This window comes from Vidua macroura, chromosome 1, assembly GCF_024509145.1.
Source record: "Vidua macroura isolate BioBank_ID:100142 chromosome 1, ASM2450914v1, whole genome shotgun sequence".
Classification (NCBI taxonomy): domain Eukaryota; kingdom Metazoa; phylum Chordata; class Aves; order Passeriformes; family Viduidae; genus Vidua; species Vidua macroura.
The window spans coordinates 29917539-29936437 of record NC_071571.1 but is presented as its reverse complement, the minus strand read 5'-3'; the positions used below and the strand labels follow the sequence as shown (position 1 = coordinate 29936437).

The following is an 18899-nucleotide window of genomic DNA, read 5'->3' as shown; positions in this document are numbered from 1 at the left end:
CACCTGCAGTCTTTAGATGACCTTTCAAATGTCCCTGCTGATGAGTCAGTTCAGCTCCATGCATACATCTCAGATACAGGTAAGTGAATCTGTTACGATATCTTCTAACTTTTTTCCCATAATTTATTTTTAATTTTGTAGTATTACAGGCCCTTGAAATCCTGGTTGTCTCATTTTTTTGGCCTCATAAAACATTTGAATTCATATTTTCCATTAAGTCTTTTTGGAAATCTTTCCAGTATTTGTTCTGTTGGTCACAGACTATATATCACTTAAGAAGTAATTTAATTTTTATTGTGTATGGTATTATTATTATTACTACTTTTATCTCTGGAGAATCATTCATTAAACTTACTATCGAGTAGGATTTATTTTAGCAATTATTTAAAGAAATTCTGAAAGATATCTCTCTTTCTAGTCACAGAATTATAAGTCTTGACTGTTTCATTCTCTTAGTATAATACTTTTCCCTTATTCTTTGTGCTTCCTTACTGACTTAGCTTAGTTTAAGGAAGTGAGTTCTGTTGTTACTGTGATGGCATTTTTCAGTATCTTTTAAAAAACTTTGCCTAGAAAGAAATTATTTTTCTTTGTTACATGAAAGTAAATAACAAAAATTTCAACTATTATTTCAAATACTCTAATTAAATTAGATTGCATTGGGCAATTAAATTATGAAGTGATCTTCAGATACTTTTTGGGTAGATTTTACTATGCAATAAGCTCTTAAATCTATGAATTTATGTAGTGGACACATGCTGTCAGTAAGCATTCAGCTACTTTACATTTTAATTAAACCTATTCCAATTCAATGTGAGGGTAGTGTGCAAACCGAGTGTAATGGTAGTCAGTCCTCAGGGAAAGAGGAAAATGCGTTGAAAGTTAACCAAATTCTGCTTTTTTATTAAAATGGCCTGTGGTACTTTTTTTCTGAATTAAACTTAGAAGTTTCATCATTCTAACCTAAGAAAAAAAGGTAAACTTAGAACCACATCAATCGTAAAATTTATAATCTTAAGGACAGCATGTATTGATAACTACCATTATGACTTTGAATACATAATACTCCAGTTGTAGCAGGAGATCTGTACAGGTTTGTATTGCAAGGTAGTATTAAACTGCATCTGTGAACAGCTTCTTTTCCTCACCCAGTTACTATCCTTTCCTGTGTGTGAGGGTTATATACAGACAGGATTATCTCTGTGTGTTTCAGGATTCACACTGTCTTGGGTTGCAAAATAAATACTAATTAAGAGCTGTGGCATAAGGGACAGCAACTTCTTTCTTTTTCTGCCTGAAGTGGTTCTGAAGATGCCACTTGGCAGTGCCCCTGGAATGTGGTCTGGTGGCTGCAGGGCCAAGTGGTCAATGTCAATGTAGAGGATGGGGCTTGTGCAGCATCCGTAGTGCAGGGGGTTCCTGACGGCTCTCTGGGCAGTCTTTTGGCACCATCCTGACTGCCTGCTCATTCCCCTGGGGGTTCAGCACTCAACATTCTTCTTTTAGAGGTTGGATTGCAAAGACAAGATAACTCTGTGCCCACTCTTCTCCTTTCTAGTATGTAATTCTTGCATAGGCAGCAGCTGAGACCTTGATTAAAAAGACTTTCATCTAGCCACTGGATAACTGTATGTACTGGATATTGGCTCAATACTTAGAAACACTACATGTTGCCAGTTTAAATGGTGTGCAGTGTAAACAATATTGGTTCTAGATTATTCTCTAAATAAAATGGAAGGTTTTGAAATAAACTGTACTGGGAAAATTCTGTGAGGGAGGAAGTCCAAGAAGACTTAAATATTTAACGGAGATCAAAAAGATGTTTGCTTCTATTTTAGATAGCTATATGTGTTCTTTTTATTTATGAATTGACTTCTCCATACAGTGTGTGTGTGCGCACACAGAGAATGAATTATATATATGTACACACATGTCTGTAAATATACTTAACTAAAATAGCATGGGAAGTGATTTTTATCCTAGAGTTAATAACAAACTGCTGAGTTAATAAAAAACTACTGATGCCAATAACAAAACTGAATGCTTGCAGCTTGCAATCATTGTCTTGTATTTATAGACTTTTCTGATGGGCAGACTTTTGCAATGTGATTAGACTACTTTGCAGACTGGAATTTCTTCTGGTTCCACAGTTGTCTTTCACCCCCATCTTGAGTTCTTTAGGTTAAAATATTTTTTTAAAGTTCTATTTACTATTTAAAAGTTGAAAATTTTTCTGTTTGTTTATGTTTTGCATGTCATTGAACCTGTCTAGCTTTAAAGCTGTTTAATCTCTAAGTTTATGCAGTAAGTTTTGGAGGGTACCATACAGTGTTTAAGTTAAAGGGATAGTTTAGTCTTCTGCTTGCATGTCCATTTTTATCTTTCAAATCTGTCATTTCAGACATTTCTTCACTTCACATTTGTGTCCTTTCGTCTTCCTTCTTTCTGTTTGTTCCTTTTTTATTTTTGTTTTTAAAACTGCTAGTCTATGCTGACTCTGACCCATATGCTGTGGCAGGAGTGTGTAATGACCACGGCAAGACATATGCCCTGTACGCCATCACCGTTCACCGGCGAAATGCAAACAGTGAGGAGATGTGGAAGACATACCGGCGCTACAGCGACTTCCATGACTTTCACATGAGGATCACTGAACAGGTAACCAGTCTCATGAAAATCTTTATAGGTACACTTTCCTGTAGTTTAATAATTGATGGTAAATATCTGATTGCTCTTTGAAAAAGAAATGGAACTTAGAAAGTCTCCCCACCTCTTCCCATACGGCTTAATTTTACTTTAAATCTTTCTTTGGAAGTGCTGTTGGTCTCCAAGAGAGTTAGTTATATTTGTCAGAGATTAAGAAATAAAAGCTGAGGTTGGGAAATAGGTATTTAGATTTTAAGTGAATATTAAGAATTGGTGGGGTCGCAAAAGGGAGAGCTGGTAGCACTTCACTATACTACTACCAATCTGCCTTTTACTGCTGTACGTGTATTCTCAGACTCTTTATCCTCCTAAAATGAAAGAAGGAAGAAATAGAGAGTTGTAATTTACCAACTGGTACAAAGTAGAACCTATTGACATGAAAAAAAGATGAAAACACGGTGCCTTTAAAAGGAGGCTGAAGTGCTTTAAAACCAAGCCTTTGCAGAAGTCAGATTTGACTGCATAACCTTTGAACTAGTCAGAAGTGTCAGTTTGTATCCCTTTACTCTGTTATTAATTGAGAGTCATAGGGAACAAATTCTGTGCAGGTAAGTTAGCATTTTAAAGTTACAGCAGTAATAAAAACTGAAAAGGCTTTATTAAAAAAGCAAACATGTTGAATACTTGGATTAATTATGAATGAAGTCCAACTTTCCTTTGAATTTCTGATGGTCTTAGTGTGCTGTCAATAAAGTTAAAATACCAATTTTTGTACTCCTTCAAATTTATTTTCTTAAATTAATTCAGTGTTTTGAAGAATCGTGGATCTTAGAGTGAATTAACATCCTGTTGGTATGGGACAATAATTTAAAACCAACATAACGTTAAATGAGTAGAAATAAATGGCAAAAGCAAAGATGTTCAAAATATGAAAGCTCAACATTTCTGGTTGCTAAGTCTGATTGAATTTACAGAGACTGGAAATGTTAACCTAGAGCACTAAGATTGCAAAAAGTAAACAGATTTCTGTGATTCACTGTGGCATCTCAGATGTGCCCAACAGTTTTGCTTTGTCTTGACAATAAAATAGACATTCTTATTGTCTTGTGTGCTTGTCTAAGATGTTTTTATTGACATGTTAAGGGTAAAAGTTAGAATCATTGATTTAAAATCAGTAAGAAGGTCAGGGACTGTTTTTCAGAGAAAATAGATAGTCGATCCAAAATGGAATTGAAGTAGTTCAAAGCAGTTCAAAGTATCTGAGTATTTTTTTCCTTAGAGCATTGAATAGATTCGCACCAGTTCCTTTAGTCAGTCATGTAATAAATGCCATTTGAAGTAAATACCTATATTTAAAATAGAGGCTGTTAGTTGCTTATATTGGTTCTGGTTAGATATAAGAGTCCAAATGAAAACTATTAAAACTAGACCATCTTCTGTTCAGTTATTTTCCCTTATGACCTACTTGCAAGGGAATGGGATTTCTGAAGTTGTAAAGAACTATTCTTTGGTGCTTCCTGCAGACCATAAATTTCATATGAGCTTCGTGGCCTTCCAAAGTTTAATGATGCAAGAAGAGATCTTGCAAGGACTGAATGGAATCCATGTCTTTAAATCTGTAATGTTGTGTTTTTTTCTAAAGAGAAAAAGGATGCAACCTCTTTCCATATTGTTTCTTAAAGCCTAGAATACTGTATGTTTCTCTCTTTACCACCTTAAGGATATTATTTACAGGAAGTCTGGATTCTATATGGGGATAGTCCTGATTCTTCAAGTTTTGTTCTTGTCACTTTTTAATTTTTTGTGCATTGTACCAAATATATTCAGCCTTATTAAGTGTTAGGGCCTCTTCTTTCCTTTCTCCTTCCCTGGGACTGCCATTCTTCCTGCAAAACTAGATCAGAGTACATGTCAACGATGTACAGTGTCAAAGACTACAGTGCCAATCACTGTCATTACCTGGAGAAAAGGCACAGATCATTACATATAGAGCAAGTTGTGATAACCTTTGTTTAAACTAGGTGCTGCCATCTCTTCAGGGAGAAAAGCTTAATTATTTCCTTAATAGAATTGATCAGGATAGGAAAGAGATTTTAGAAAGATTTACAAGTTCTCTTAAAAATCTTTACTCTTTATAGTCTTATAATTGTAGTAACTTCATTCCAAATAATAATAATGATAAATTTTGAGCCTAAGCCTTTTGCACACTATTGGTTTGTATTTCAAAAGTGTACTTCAAAAGAGAGTTTCACAATATATGAAATTTTACCTGTGATAGTCTCCTGGGAATTTTCACACATTTTTTATTGACAGCGTACCTCTTTCTTTAGCTTCTCCAAGAATTCTGAGTTCCAGGCATGATGCAGAATTCTTTTTGTCAGGTGTTAGATGATACATAAGAATAGGTGAATAGAATGTCCTTATATGAAGACTTGAAACTCTTTAAAGCAACAAAAAATCTTTTCTTTTTTTCTAGTTTGAAAACCTTGCAAATATACTAAAACTTCCTGGAAAAAAAACATTTAACAATATGGACAGAGAGTTTTTGGAAAAGAGGAAAAAAGATTTAAATGCTTATTTGCAGGTAAGCTGTTATTGGTTTTTTTTAGCTCTGTGCTTAGAATTATTTTTTCAGAGGTGGCTTGCCTTTGTGGATTTTTCTTTTATAAAAAAAAAAAAAGCTGTTTTGTAGTTGGTATGCAAAATTAAATAATATACCATAAGAACTTGATACTGTCTTATAAGTGCATTTTCTTTGGTGTTTTGGTTTATTCTTGGCCAGTTCTGTCACAGCTTTTCTGAGCTGATGAAGTTCCAGGTATGTTGGTTTTGAGCTTTATGCCATTGATCTTCTCCTACTTACATGTTTGTGGTCACTTTCTCTTGTGCTGCTGTGTAAGGATTTCTGTGGCGCTCACTCGAGCAGTGTAGCAAACCACACAGTCCCTCTGTTCAGATAAAGCCTGTATCAGCCCAAACAAAAAAAGTCTTCCTTCATAGGGACTTTCTAGTCATTTAGCACTAAAATATGTTGACCAAGTCAATGAACATATTAACAATAAATAATGAAGATGAGTAAAGCACTGTGAAATGACAGTTTGATGATAAAGGTGTATATTTTCCTGTGAGATGCTATAATTACCATAGTGGTTAAAATTATGGTAATTACTAAGAAGCCCATTGTTTCCATCTTGAGACTACTGTAATGTTGGAATAAAATTTAGGAATTAAAAAATACATTGCTACATGTGATGTCTTTGATTGTCTTGTTAATTATGTATTAAAATAACTTTTAAAAATTATTTTACTCAGCTCTTGTTAAATCCTGAGATGATGAAAGCTTCTCCAGCTTTAGCCCATTATGTGTATGACTTCCTGGAGAATAAAGCCTACAGCAAAGGGAAGGGGGATTTTGCACGGAAGGTAAGAATGTTTTGTACAGTCAGGGGAACTTTAGAGCATTCATTCATGCAATGATTGCATTAAACAGACATGTTGAACTGATATTAAAGAGCTATGTAGCACTTTGAAAACATCTTGCAAATGCGTTGCTTTAAAACTTTCAGTGGCAAAGTATCTGAGGACATACAGAACCAAAAAATTGCCATTTTTATAATAGGCAAATCTGTTTGTATGACAAGAAAATAAAATTTTGAAATTGGACCCAGTGAATTCCACTGAGACTTCTCTACTAGTCTAAAAGTGTGTTTGTTGCAAGTTGCTTTCTGTCAGACATCTGCGATATTTTTTTTATAGTCTTACTCAGATTTCTTTTTTTATTTCTTTACTCTGTATTTGCTGCTATTACCATGCTTTCCACTCTTCAGCCCAAAACACAATATGCATTTCCCTTCAGAAGCACCTGTTATGTATTTAGGTGTAACCATCCAGAGTCATTGGTCAAATTCCGAGCTCTGGGCTCTTCGTCGTTTTTGTTAAGCCACCAGAAGTGTCTTCAGACAAGTGGTTCTTTGTTCAGTTGACCAGTTTGTGTGAGCATCTGCTTTGCAAATGTAGCCATTTCTAAAATTTAAGCAATTTAGATATAAAAAGCATCTGCAACTCCATTGTCACCTCAAGTTACTGTCCTGCCTATATTCCTGAAATAATTAACAGAGAAATAGTTAAATATTTATCAAGGTTTTTATAATGATGTGTTTTCCAGCTTACAAGATTCTTTATAAGCATAACTTTTTAAAGGGCATCACTCTTGTATTTGTGCTTCTGTTTGGACTGAATTCAGAGTATATACTGGAAGAAAAATTGTAACAGTTTCTGTGAAACTACTTTATGTTTTAAATTATACTTGCCATGATACATACTATTCCAGTGCTGTTTAGAAGAGGCATGTTGCAAAGATGAAGAGTTGAAAGCAGAATTGAAACATCTGGAAGTAGAAAGCTTGGAAGGGAGAAATGGTGTTGAATGGAGAAGAAAAGGAAAATAAATTTAAGCTAAGAAAAACCAAGGGATGGGAAATGGAAATGACTCAGGAAAACATCTGTTGAAAGATGTGAATAGCTGCAGTAGGGATGTAACAAATGAGAAATATAAATGGAAATAAAATTAAAACTGTATTCTGCATTCTGTAATGAAGTTAAGTAGTTTGAGTTGTAAGAACAACTATTATGTTCTTGTTCTCTGTGCCATGCTTCTCATAGTGTATTAATATGCTGGTGTCCTCATAGATTATACAATTCTGGTTAAACATCTTCCCCTTCAGATGGACACATTTGTAAATCCACTGCGTAACTCTATGAGAAACGTATCAAATGCAGTCAAGTCTATCCCTGACAGTCTGGCAGAGGGAATGACTAAAATGTCAGACAACATGGGTAAAATGTCAGAGAGACTGGGACAAGACATAAAGCAATCATTTTTCAAGGTAAGAAAGTATTGATGGTTAATACATACTAGTAAATCAACAGAAGAGTCACTATTGACACACTGAAACTAATGTTATATAGGAGAGTCAAGTCATTAAACAGAAGACCAATCTGTTTTGTACCTGCATCTTTTTAATAAGGTTCAGCAGTGATTTTACTGCAAAAATTGAGGTCTTTGCAATTAAATAACGTGTTTTAAGATAGCATCTACAGACTGTTACAGTTCTCCACTTAATTCAGTAAAGTAACTTGAGAAGAACATGAGATTCCTGGCTTATTTTTAACTAACCATTCTCAATCAGCTAATTTCCTGCATCTGCTGTTTTAGTTAGGGGAAAAAAAACATATATTTTGAAACTTAGAATAAAGACATATCCTCTTTTTTGCTTATTCCATGCTGAATTCTGGTTTAAATTATTTTTTTTCTGTCTTTCCTGCCATCTTCCCTCATCTCTTACATTGATAAAATATAATACTTTAGAGGTGAGGAATGGTAGCATGGTATGCAATTTGGAAGTCCTATGAAAATAGTTATGTTCAGAACATGTTCATCTTCCCTTTGTTTCTCTGGTCTTCCTCTTCCTGTATGTAGCTGTAAGGTCTGTGGTTTGTGCTATCAAAGCAGTTATATATGGCAGATGTAGAACAGCAACTGAGATGGGGGAATTAACCCTTAAATCATGAAAGAGGATAATAAATTGGGGCCTGGGAGGATATGTGAGTTTTTTTAATTACTTGCAGGGTAAAATGACTGTCTCTGGACTTTATCATTGCTAGTAAACTTCCCTGGTGTGTGACTAGCAATATAATTGCAGTTGTACTTGCTGGGAAGCCCGTGACTAGGCAGGAGTCAAGATCAGCATGAAATATCAAAAGAAATCTCAGTCTCATAAGAGTTTTTAGGTGTTTTTCAGTTGAAGCACTAGGCACTTGATAAATCAGATGTGGATTGTCTTAAAGGTGTTGATAATCTTGGTAGCTATACAAAAATGTACAGACTTGATTATTAGTTTTGGAAGGTGAAAGTGCTGCTGTGTATATATTAGCTTGCAGTTACTGTTGACCAAATGTTGTTTTATATTTTCATAACCAAACTGTTTATGATTTTTTTCTCATTTATTCATACCCTAAAGTACTTTTTACTTTCATTAACATAGCCTTTTTTATTGCAGGTGCCACCTCTGATGCAGAAAACCTATTCAGATCCTGACCATTGCCGTGTTGCTGCACCAATTGATGACAATGTGAGTCTGATGTTTGTCCTTTCAAAGTTGACACCTCTAAAACCAAACTTGTTACTTATTCTGTATTGAGCTACACTTTTATTGTTTTCTGACACTATACCAGGCACATCAAAACAGTTCTAAACTTTTTAAAAATAAATTTGCATACTTCCTTTTAAAATTAACATTTTTGCTCGCACTAGAATGATTTGCACAACATTGGAATGACCGTGAAGTGTGCATGTACTACTGTTTCTGTGTTTTATGGCTGGGGCGTTTAGTTTTTTGATTTTTTTCTCTTCTCCTTCCAACATTGTTTTTTGTAGGCCCATCTGTGTAACATTATCTACTAAAAAAGTAAAATTATGATCCTTTTCTTAATCTTCAAGCATAAAAGCACAGGATAGTTATGCAGGTTACAATGATGTCTAAATAAAAAGCAGTTAATTGCAGTGAAATGTCACTGTTTTTAGTGTCCGTAAGAAAATGGTGCCCAAGAAAAGCTCCTTCCTGAGTTTTTCTGTAAGGCAGCTGGAAGCACAGCAACGAGGAAGAGGTCAGGGATGATGTCTCTCTTTAGGACATACTTATATGTATTAATTTTATTCAACTTCCATAATAACTGTTGACTTTTGAAATAGCTGCTTCTTCTTGTCATATTTTAAAAATTCAGTGTATCTGGTTTTATATTTAATTTTCAGTCCTTCTTTGCTACTAATGATGTAGAAGATTTAGGGACAATTTCACATTACAGTAAAATACAGAGTAAAGTGTTTGTCATTGTTGTGCTTATACTGAAATGTTTGACAGCTAAAGTAGCTTCTAAAACTGTATCTTTCTTGAACTGAAATAAAAGTTTACTCTTTATTCTTTTATTTGGTGGTCAGGTGGATGACAATATTCCGCTGAGAGTAATGCTTCTACTTATGGATGAAGTCTTTGATTTAAAGGAGAGAAATCAGTGGTTAAGAAGAAATATAAAAAATCTGCTTCAGCAACTTATTAGAGCAACATATGGTGACACAATTAATAGGTACTGCTTTTCTTATATAGAGCAATCATGTGAGTGACACCGTATAGTATCTGTCTATACATCCTTTTTGATGATACTAAATTATTGTGCTTTAAATCTGCATGCATTCCTCCTTGGAGAAAATCAATAAACTGAGTGCGAATGTGGTGTACAATGGAGATTAAACACAAAACATTATTGAAAGAAAAATTCCAGTAACTTTTACATGCCAGAGAACTTACAAAGGAGCTTTCACATGTTAGAGTTCACGTTTCTGTGAATGTAACTTAATATTTATGCTTTTTGCCCTGTTTTACCACTATACCTTTTTTTATTAATATTATTTATTACTTTCTGCACTTTTTCTGATTACATCTCTTTCATGCCACAAATGATACACTAGCACTTTCAAATTATGTGAACTGTACTGAGTTGCTGTGTTAAGCTTTTGCTCTCACACTTAAAAGATGGAAGTGGGAAAGAAAAAGGACTCCTTTGGGGTCTGTTTTGGCCACTCCATGTTCTTTGTACTTCACATGTACACTTATTCATGCAAATACAAAGCCAGTTAATAGTGCTAATTAAGTAATGCTTCTTGCCTTCAGCTTAGAAATATACAGTTTCCAGGCTTGCCTTCTAATAATTTGTTTCTGAAATGTGAGCAAATATAAACAACAACAAATTCTAGAACTGCATTGTTACTCTCAATTTAGTGCCGTGAATCAAAAAACTTAATTTCTAGATGGTGAGAAAGAGCTTCCTTTTACTTTTTTTCAGGACATTCCTCACTGTGTCATTTCTTTTCACCCTTCACAATTATATTTGTGATGTTTTTATCATCACTGTTAAACTTACAGACTTGTGGTAGCAGTAATGAGGTAACTATGTTGTAAAATAGCACAGGGATTTCTCAATTTTATGGCCAGTTGAAAACTGTCTTGAGAACTGTACTTCCAAGAACATGCTGCCCTGTTGAACAACTCTGAATACTTTTTGCTGTTTCCAGATTGTAGTATAAGCAGCAGTTTCTGCACAGGCTGCTGCTTCCTTATTACAGATATGGCTGTAGTGTATTTCTAGTTTGCTTCTGCATTTAGAACCATTTCAGATACTCATGGCCATACCTTGTCCTGGTAAGTTCTTAGGATTTAATAGCATTCTGCAGAAAAATCATCTTGTTCTGTTTCTTAGAAAACTAAATTCAAATTGTAGTTAGGGAAACAGTCCTGTGATTGTGGTGATACACAGATGCATGTATCATTTCTGTAAGCATCCTAGATTTGGATGTAGAGCTATATGTATGGGTTGGTGAATGAAGGCCTGATGAATTATCAGTCTGTATCTCCTGTTAAGGATTGTGAAGTAACTGTACACATTGCAGCAAGTATTTTGAGATTCTGAGTAGGTCCTTTGCTTACTCCTTGAAGAGCCTGAAGAGGAGTAGTCTAGAAGCAAGCCAGTTATCTAATGCTGACAGGAGATGCAACAGCAGCTTTGCAGCCAACTTCATTATCACATATTTATCCAAAGAGAAGAAAGCTTTAGCTTTAGGAAGTGATCAGTGAACTTAGATTTCTATCTTGAGAATCAGTGTTTGCCTTCCTATTGTGCAGTATTATAGAACCTACTTACAGAGTTGGAAAAAGTTTAAATTATGCTTTGTTTTCCCTAGAATGCTCATTAAAATGCTTCACTTATGGGTTTCCTGCTTTAAAAATTAAATAAGAGACTTGTTGCTTTGATTTTAGAAAAATAGTTGATCATGTTGATTGGATGACATCTCCCGAGCAAGTAGCAGATGCAGTGAAACGCTTCAGGTATGTCTTTTATCACAGATGTTAAATACAAAGCACTCACCAATTGATGTCTAATATGTCTTCCTTTTCCTCTTACATGAAGAAATTATTATTCTCCAGAATACAGCTGGATCATACACTGCTTTTTAGACGTTAAGTGAGAGAAAGCAATTGTCACATGGAAAAGAGTATTTTTAAGTTTTCTCCTCTACCTTAAAAACTTATTTGTCAACCAGTCTAGAAGAGCTAGGGTACAGGCATACTTAGAAATTTCATAATTTATCACTGTAGTGATGTAATATCTTGTTTGCCTTGATGAAGGCATGTACGTGCCTTGCTTTTAAAGGCAAGCAATTAGTGCTGAAAGAGCCCTAGCTCTGAGATAATGTTTCACTTTGGATAGATACAATGGAACTGAAGTTTGAATTTGAAACTATCAATATCCTAAAAGTTTTAATGGCTTCTACATTGGTGTTGAGAAAATGTTACACACTTTTTTCTTTCCATATATTTTGGGGTTTTTTTGTTGGGGTGAAAGTCAAAGTAGGGTCATATATTCTCCGAAGGGTCATACTTTACAAGTGTTCTGTTACTCTTTGATTAAACTGTAAGAATGCTTACTTTTTATTCAGAAAAAAAATCATCTTTCACTGAGGGAGAATAGCTTATTAGAGGCATGTCTTTTGCACTGGACTTTCTACTACACTGAAACTATTTCTTCTCAGCTTTAGCTTGTTGAAAGGCTAACTGCTAGTTTCAAAATTTTGAGGGAGCAATTAATAGACCTAGAACCTCAGCAGCAATAAAGCCTGGTAAAAGCAAGGCTTAGGTCTGTTTTATGTAAGAACTATGTGGTATTTGAGTTTTGATTTGTATTATTTTATTAAAATTTCATTTCTTCTGATTCTGTACAAAACGTATATGTTCGCTATTGATAGAGTGTATGGTACTACTTGCTTTTAATTTCATCTTCTTCATCATTCTTCATTTTTTTTCTTAGGTTGTGTGCAAATTATTTTCTTGTATTTATTTTATGAGATAGCCTTGAGAGATTTAAAAGAGCTTTTCACTTGATAAAATGTTAATGTATTTTTGACAGACTTGCTTTTGTTACAGAGACGCTTTTTGGCCCAACGGCATTTTAGCAGAAACTGTTCCACGGAGGGACAAAGCTATTAGAATGAGAACAAGAGTGGCAGGGAAAACCAAATTGCTGGAGGTAATGCCAGGTAAGTGAGTCTGGGATTAAAGCCTAATAATCCATATGATATATTGTTACTGAAATTGATGTCAGGATTCTTGTTGATTGTTTTAAGTACTGCACAGAAACCTTGATAATATGAACAGTATTTAAATAAAAAGGTTTCTAATTATTAAAGCATTGGACATTTTCACGTGTAATCTCAGTAATTCTCTTAGAGCCACCCCAGCATTAATTTTCTAGAGGATTAAGTTGTGCCTAAAATGGGTATATTCCAAACCAGTCCGATTTCTTGTAAATATGGTTCCCACATGTGTAGAGTAAGAGTGAAGTAATTTTCAGAAATGGTCCCTTCTGTAAGAGAACTTTTAGTTTATTCATGTTGTGTAGAGTCACTGTTACCTCAGATTTCAGGCTACATAGTTTGAAAGACTTAATATTCAGTTTAAGTTTGTTGTTAACATGGAAGTAGAATGTTGCTTAAACTTCTGTGGGACTTCTGTTTTTGTAGATGAACTGAAGCACATCATAGGCGCTGAGACTACACGGAAAGGCATTCTTCGGGTCTTCGAAATGTTCCAGCATAGTCAGCTGAATAAGAGAATGGTGTATGTGTTTCTGGAGAGATTTCTAGAAACCTTATTTCCACAAAATAAGTTCCCTGAGCTGTTCCACAAACTGCATTCAAGGTCAAAGCAAATGCAGAGATATAAGCAGAGACTACACTCTACTCAAGCGCCTTCCTTACAGAAAAGGTGACACTTCAAATCCATTTAGCTGGTGTTTGTTTGTCCAGGATTAATTTCTTGGGCAGATTCTCTGGGGCTTCAAACTCACATGCCGTCATTTCTGCACCAGTCTTCTAGTGTCACATATTAGATTATTAATGCATCTGTAAGACCTGTGGATCTTCTCATCTTCACTTGTAGTTCAACCACGACCAGAATGGTTTGTGTGTCTTAAATGATTTGGTGCGTCTTCATGCAACATTGGGAAGAAAACTGGCCCAGTATATCAGAATGCTGATCCCTTCCGTTCCTGAGTCGATGTTTTGCCAGCAATGCAAAGTGCCAGGCTGTTCAAGTAAAGCACAACTATGGTGAAACAATTGAAGAAAGGGGTGTTTTGGCACTGGGAGATAGTGCAATGTGTGAGAGTCAGGTGGAATTGTTTGGCGTTAAAAGTTTTGAGGCTCTGTAGGGCTATTTTAACATTCCTGTAAAGGCTGAATTAACCGGAAAAGCAGTCTGTGGAATAGCAGGTTGATAGGAGCAGGGAGAAATAGCTATAGCCCCATCATAAAAGTACATTTATTAAATAAAAGTGGAGGTAAGGTGGCTTGTATGCCATATTTGCATCACCTTTCATATTTTGAAAATTAAATTAACCTTATATCTAATGGGGGTTTTAGTAAAAGCAGAGGTGCAGTAGAAACAAACCATTTATTCTGATTATTCTGTAGCGTTTAATGGCTGTATGCTGCTCTTACAGCACCTGGCATACATTTTGCATGTAACTTCAGTGGAGAAGGAGCATCATGTTTATGTTCAATTGGTCTATTGGAACATAAGTCAAGTTGGTATTTGTAGAAGGAAAGGAATATATGTTTCAAAGAGGATAGATATAATGTTAGAAGATGAGGAAATTGCACTAAGACACAGTTTACACACAACTTCCCACTAAAATCTGGAGCATTTTTGGGATGTGAAAGAACTATGTCCTACTTAATTGAAAGATTCCTTACCTTTTAGTGTGTAAGCCTCATATGGAAAAATGCTAGAATTACTTGGTTCCTCACAGGTAAAAGATTTCATTAGTCATATGCAAACACTTGGAAATTTCTGAATGCATCTCAGTGTATATATGAAAATAAAAAGGAAATAAAACTACAATATTTTTTTAAATAATTTTTTTATTTTTTGCATAGTGTAAAATTTTAATAAAAATTTGACATCAAGGCCCCACATCCATCTGTTTAGTTTCATGGAAGAAGTTCTGTCCGATTAAAAATACAGTAACATTTGAATAATCCTGTTTGGCCACAGCATATCTCAGTTTGTGTTTTCTTTTTCATAGTCCCCAACTGTTTGAGCACTACTATCTTGACTGAATAGAAGGTAATCTTTTAAAGTCCCTTTTTTTTCTGAACACTAAACACAGGGTAAAATACAGTTATGGATCAAGGATCCCAAGGATCCTTGTTGTAATTTGTGTGTTAATGGGAGCAAATGGTCCTTTTATGCAAGAGAGAAACATAGACCTTTGATGAAAGCATTCTGAGACAAGATAGAAGGCTCTCAAAGGACCTTGTTAAATTGACTGACACTTCTATATTGATAATTTTTCTCATGGACTCTATTATTGAAATGTAGCCTTTTATCATACTACTTAATGATGATCATATTGTACTGTTAACATTCTCATACAGTATGCATGGGCTCAAGTGCACTTGTTTTTTTCTTTATTGCAGAACTAAATGCTGTAAATTAAATCCCTTTCTTTTGTAATCCCTAGGAAGACAACTTGGTAAATATAGAAGAGCCCCTCTCCCTTCCTCTCTGCAGGTTCTGTGGAAGTGTGATGGTTAAATGCTTTTGAATTTAACAAAATTCTTGAGTTCTGTGTGAAGTAATCAACATGGCCAGCTCCTATTGTTTACATGCCTGTATCTTCCTCTGTGAGGGTGCTCATGTATAGCTCATATCTGACTGATGAAAGATCATTCAGCAGTTGTTCTTGGTGATACAGTAAATATCTCATTAATCCTACCAAATCTAATTTATGTCTTTTAAGTCACTGAATTTGTGAAGCAGTATGAAAATGGGAAGTTCAAATACTGTTATGTCAAATCTGTGGAACCTTTTATCTATCTGTAGGTACCATGAAAAATTTCAACAGGATAGTGATAATATACAAATTTGGCTTTTTTTAAATTATTTTTTAGTTATCTGGTACATTTCTGTACAAAAAAAATAATATCTCTAGGAATGTGAACTAAACATAATACACCATACTTATTAGTCATTTTACTTAATGAATTTATTACATATACCTATACACACATTTATATAGGCATGTGTGCATATGTATATATGTATTGAAGTTTTATCTTCTGTATTTAATTACAGAATGTGGCTTCCTAATTCAGTGGTGCCTCTTGGCTGGCAAGAACCCTCAGAAATGAGTACTTTTTGTTAAAGCGAGTTTGTATGTATCTTTATTTAAAAGGTGTTCCTGTCAACAATTTGAAGTACCCACGCTGTCAACCCATGCAGCCTATTATCCTAGGAAGTCTCCAAAACTGAATGTTAATATACAGCACTTAAGTGTCTGGGTGTATCTTCTGGCCTTTAGGTGCTGTGACTGACCGCTGAAAATTGTGCCACTGTCAACAAATGCACTTGTTTTAGCCTTAATTATTTTTAAGATAAAATGAGCAATTGAATTTTTCATTTGGTTCATCCTCAAGCTTGTGCTGCTGGTGTTTGCTAGAACTAAACAGTTAATTTTAAGTGCTACCAGAATGTGTACCAAAATGAAACTATATAAATTCCACAATCTAAATTTTAATTTTGTGCAATATTTTCATTTAATGCATGTGTATTTGAATAGCTGTAAAATAAATGAATTTTTAATGTTCTGAAGTCTAGGTTAAAAATGTCTTCTCAGGTGAACAATTCTGCATTCTGTTGTTACTTTAGTTTATTTAAGGACTTGTTTTAAAAGTCTTACTTGTTACTCCTTTGTTAATTCCTTTGTTCTCAATGATCCTTGCTCGCCTGAGCAAAGCTCATGTATTACAAGGGAAGAATCTGAAGAACACATCTCATAAACTCATAAAGCTGTTATAAATTACTTGTGCATATCATTGTACAGTAAGTGTCAGCTGTGTGCCTAATTGTTCTATTGATGCTTTTCCCCTCCCCTCCCCCTCCTCTCGTTTCTGTAACAAAGAATGAACATGAAATGGGCTGCCATGGTCACTTCTACTGAATGGCAGAGGACTCTGAATTTTTTTTGGAGTTTGCATTTATGTTCTGTCCAATAGAAAGCTAAAAAATTACACTAATAAAGTATTAACAGGATTAGTATGAGACTCCATTTATTTTTCAAATAACTTTCTCACTAGCAGGTACAAAAGGTCGCTAAAGATAAAACTATTACTGTTTAAATAAAACACCTATTCTTTGAATTTTTTAAATGTTTTATAAACTGAGTTTACTTCTTAACAAATTAATCTCTACATTCATTTTTGACCAGTGTTTACAGAGAGTACTGTATTTTAAAAAGAAGCAGAAACAATGGGATTGTATGATGCAAGATGGGTTTATATTGCAGGTTTTTTAAATCTTCGGCTCTTTCCCCTGGGTTTATTTTTGCAGCAGCTGGGTCTACCATGGGATCACAATTGTTACCCTTGATGTGTTTATTCCAGCTGTTTCACATTCATCAAAAAGATGTCCTGAGCTAGAGAGATGTTAGTTCTTTGAGTAAAGTGTTTACCACTTTTGCTACAGGATATAGATGCATATCAGGAATTTTACTAGCTGATTGGAAGTTCTAATTTGTTGAACCTGTTATCCTAGGGTAATTTCATGGCAAAAATACACTCCATAATAAGTTTATTTAAAAAAAAAAAAATCTTTAAATTATCTACCCTTTGCTAACTGAGGGTTATATGTGTCTTGTGGCTTATTTAAATCTTCAGTCTGTCACATTATTTCATTTTGGTTTTGATGTCTAATGCAGTGTGATTGCTAAAGTTTATTTAGAGTTCAGTAGTAGCATCAGTCTTCCTTGACATGACACAAATTCCATAATTTATCTCTTGGAAGAAGAGAAATTACATCATGAAAACAATTAGTTCACTTTTGTTATGTATTTCAAAAGAAACTAAGCTTTAGTAAACGCTTGAAACATGTACACCACTATAGTGTGTCCCTCCCCAAAATACGTTTGACTACTTTTGTATTCAGAGGTTTCAAATAACTGTTTCCCAGCAATTTGAGATACTTGCCATGTCTCTGAATTACTATGGCATGTTGGGCTTGGGGTAATCTGCATGGGTCAGTTAAATAATTTGATACCTGGTTCAGCAAGGGCTAACTGGAATTCTCATTTGGCATATTAGAATTAGACTAGTCTGCAAATTAATTCTGAGGTTGGGTTTAAGTAGAGAACAAGATTATATTGAATTTGTTGGCAATCAAGACGTACTAAATGGAAATAAGGAATGTAGATTTAAAAAACTGTATTTTTCTTTCTAACCATAACACTTTTAAACATTATTCTAAAGTAGTCTTTAGAGGTTTTTATGCTGAATTTTCTCAGCTTGAGCTCTGAAAACATGTTAATTCTGAATTAAATTGAGAGGTAACGATGAAATTTTTGTTACCAACTTTTGGGAGTTTTAGGTAAGAGATTATCAAAATTATTTGAATTGGAAACATTCTTCTTCATTTGCAGCGTGTGGAATATGGTTCTGCAAGTTACCTGGTAATTCCATGCACAGAATAGCCAGAACTTTCACTTTGGTTCTTTTTTTTAACATAGCCAGCCTGTATTAGGGTAAGTACAAACCTTTGCATATGTCATCTCCCCTACAGGTTTGTTATTTTTTCAGTGTGACGGTGAAGTTGGAATTTGATTATCAAAGGATTGTTTTTGTTATCAAGAACTTCATACAAAGCATTCCCCTATAGTCTGTTGAAAAAATTGGTTTCACATCTTACTCAATTTTGTTATCTATGTTGATTTAAAACACTGGTTTCCCATTAATCCTGAACATCATTTCTGCAAGTAAACAAGACCTGCTTATGTCTAATGTAAAAACACGACTATCTGGAAGAAATAAGGGATAGGATCTTCATGCAATGTTCTTCTGTCTTTTGGAGTTGTATCAGTGCAAAAGTGAAACTGGGATGTCATCCATTTGGTAATTCACCAGTTTTGCTGACTTTGTGCACTGCTGTATAAAGGAAAAATGCACTCATGGTTCTCCAGTGGATCTCAGGGAAAAGTATTTTAGTTTTCTTCTTATTGCATGTGGGTTCTAAGTGTTGCTGAGGCTAGTGGTGGGTAGTTGTGGTAAGTGCCTCTGAATGTGCTGGAGCCTCATTGTTCTGCTCATGAGGG

At 34.6% G+C, this 18899-nt stretch overlaps 1 protein-coding gene across 4 annotated transcripts in view; it reads left to right on the top strand.

The window, feature by feature from the left end:
* The window catches only part of SNX13 (sorting nexin 13), a 64827-nt gene extending 47978 nt beyond the window's left edge, over positions 1 to 16849 (top strand). For 3 of the 4 annotated variants that reach the window (XM_053982358.1, XM_053982365.1, XM_053982343.1), the window contains 10 exons: positions 10 to 79; positions 2486 to 2658; positions 5123 to 5230; positions 5959 to 6069; positions 7370 to 7531; positions 8705 to 8776; positions 9643 to 9788; positions 11516 to 11584; positions 12680 to 12792; positions 13276 to 16849. In XM_053982358.1, the coding sequence (XP_053838333.1) occupies positions 10 to 79; positions 2486 to 2658; positions 5123 to 5230; positions 5959 to 6069; positions 7370 to 7531; positions 8705 to 8776; positions 9643 to 9788; positions 11516 to 11584; positions 12680 to 12792; positions 13276 to 13523 (1272 nt within the window). In that variant the 3' untranslated portion in view covers positions 13524 to 16849. The remainder of the gene's footprint in view (positions 1 to 9; positions 80 to 2485; positions 2659 to 5122; positions 5231 to 5958; positions 6070 to 7369; positions 7532 to 8704; positions 8777 to 9642; positions 9789 to 11515; positions 11585 to 12679; positions 12793 to 13275) is intronic. The other variant, XM_053982350.1, reaches the window with a different exon arrangement.
* Positions 16850 to 18899: the final 2050 nt, after the last annotated feature.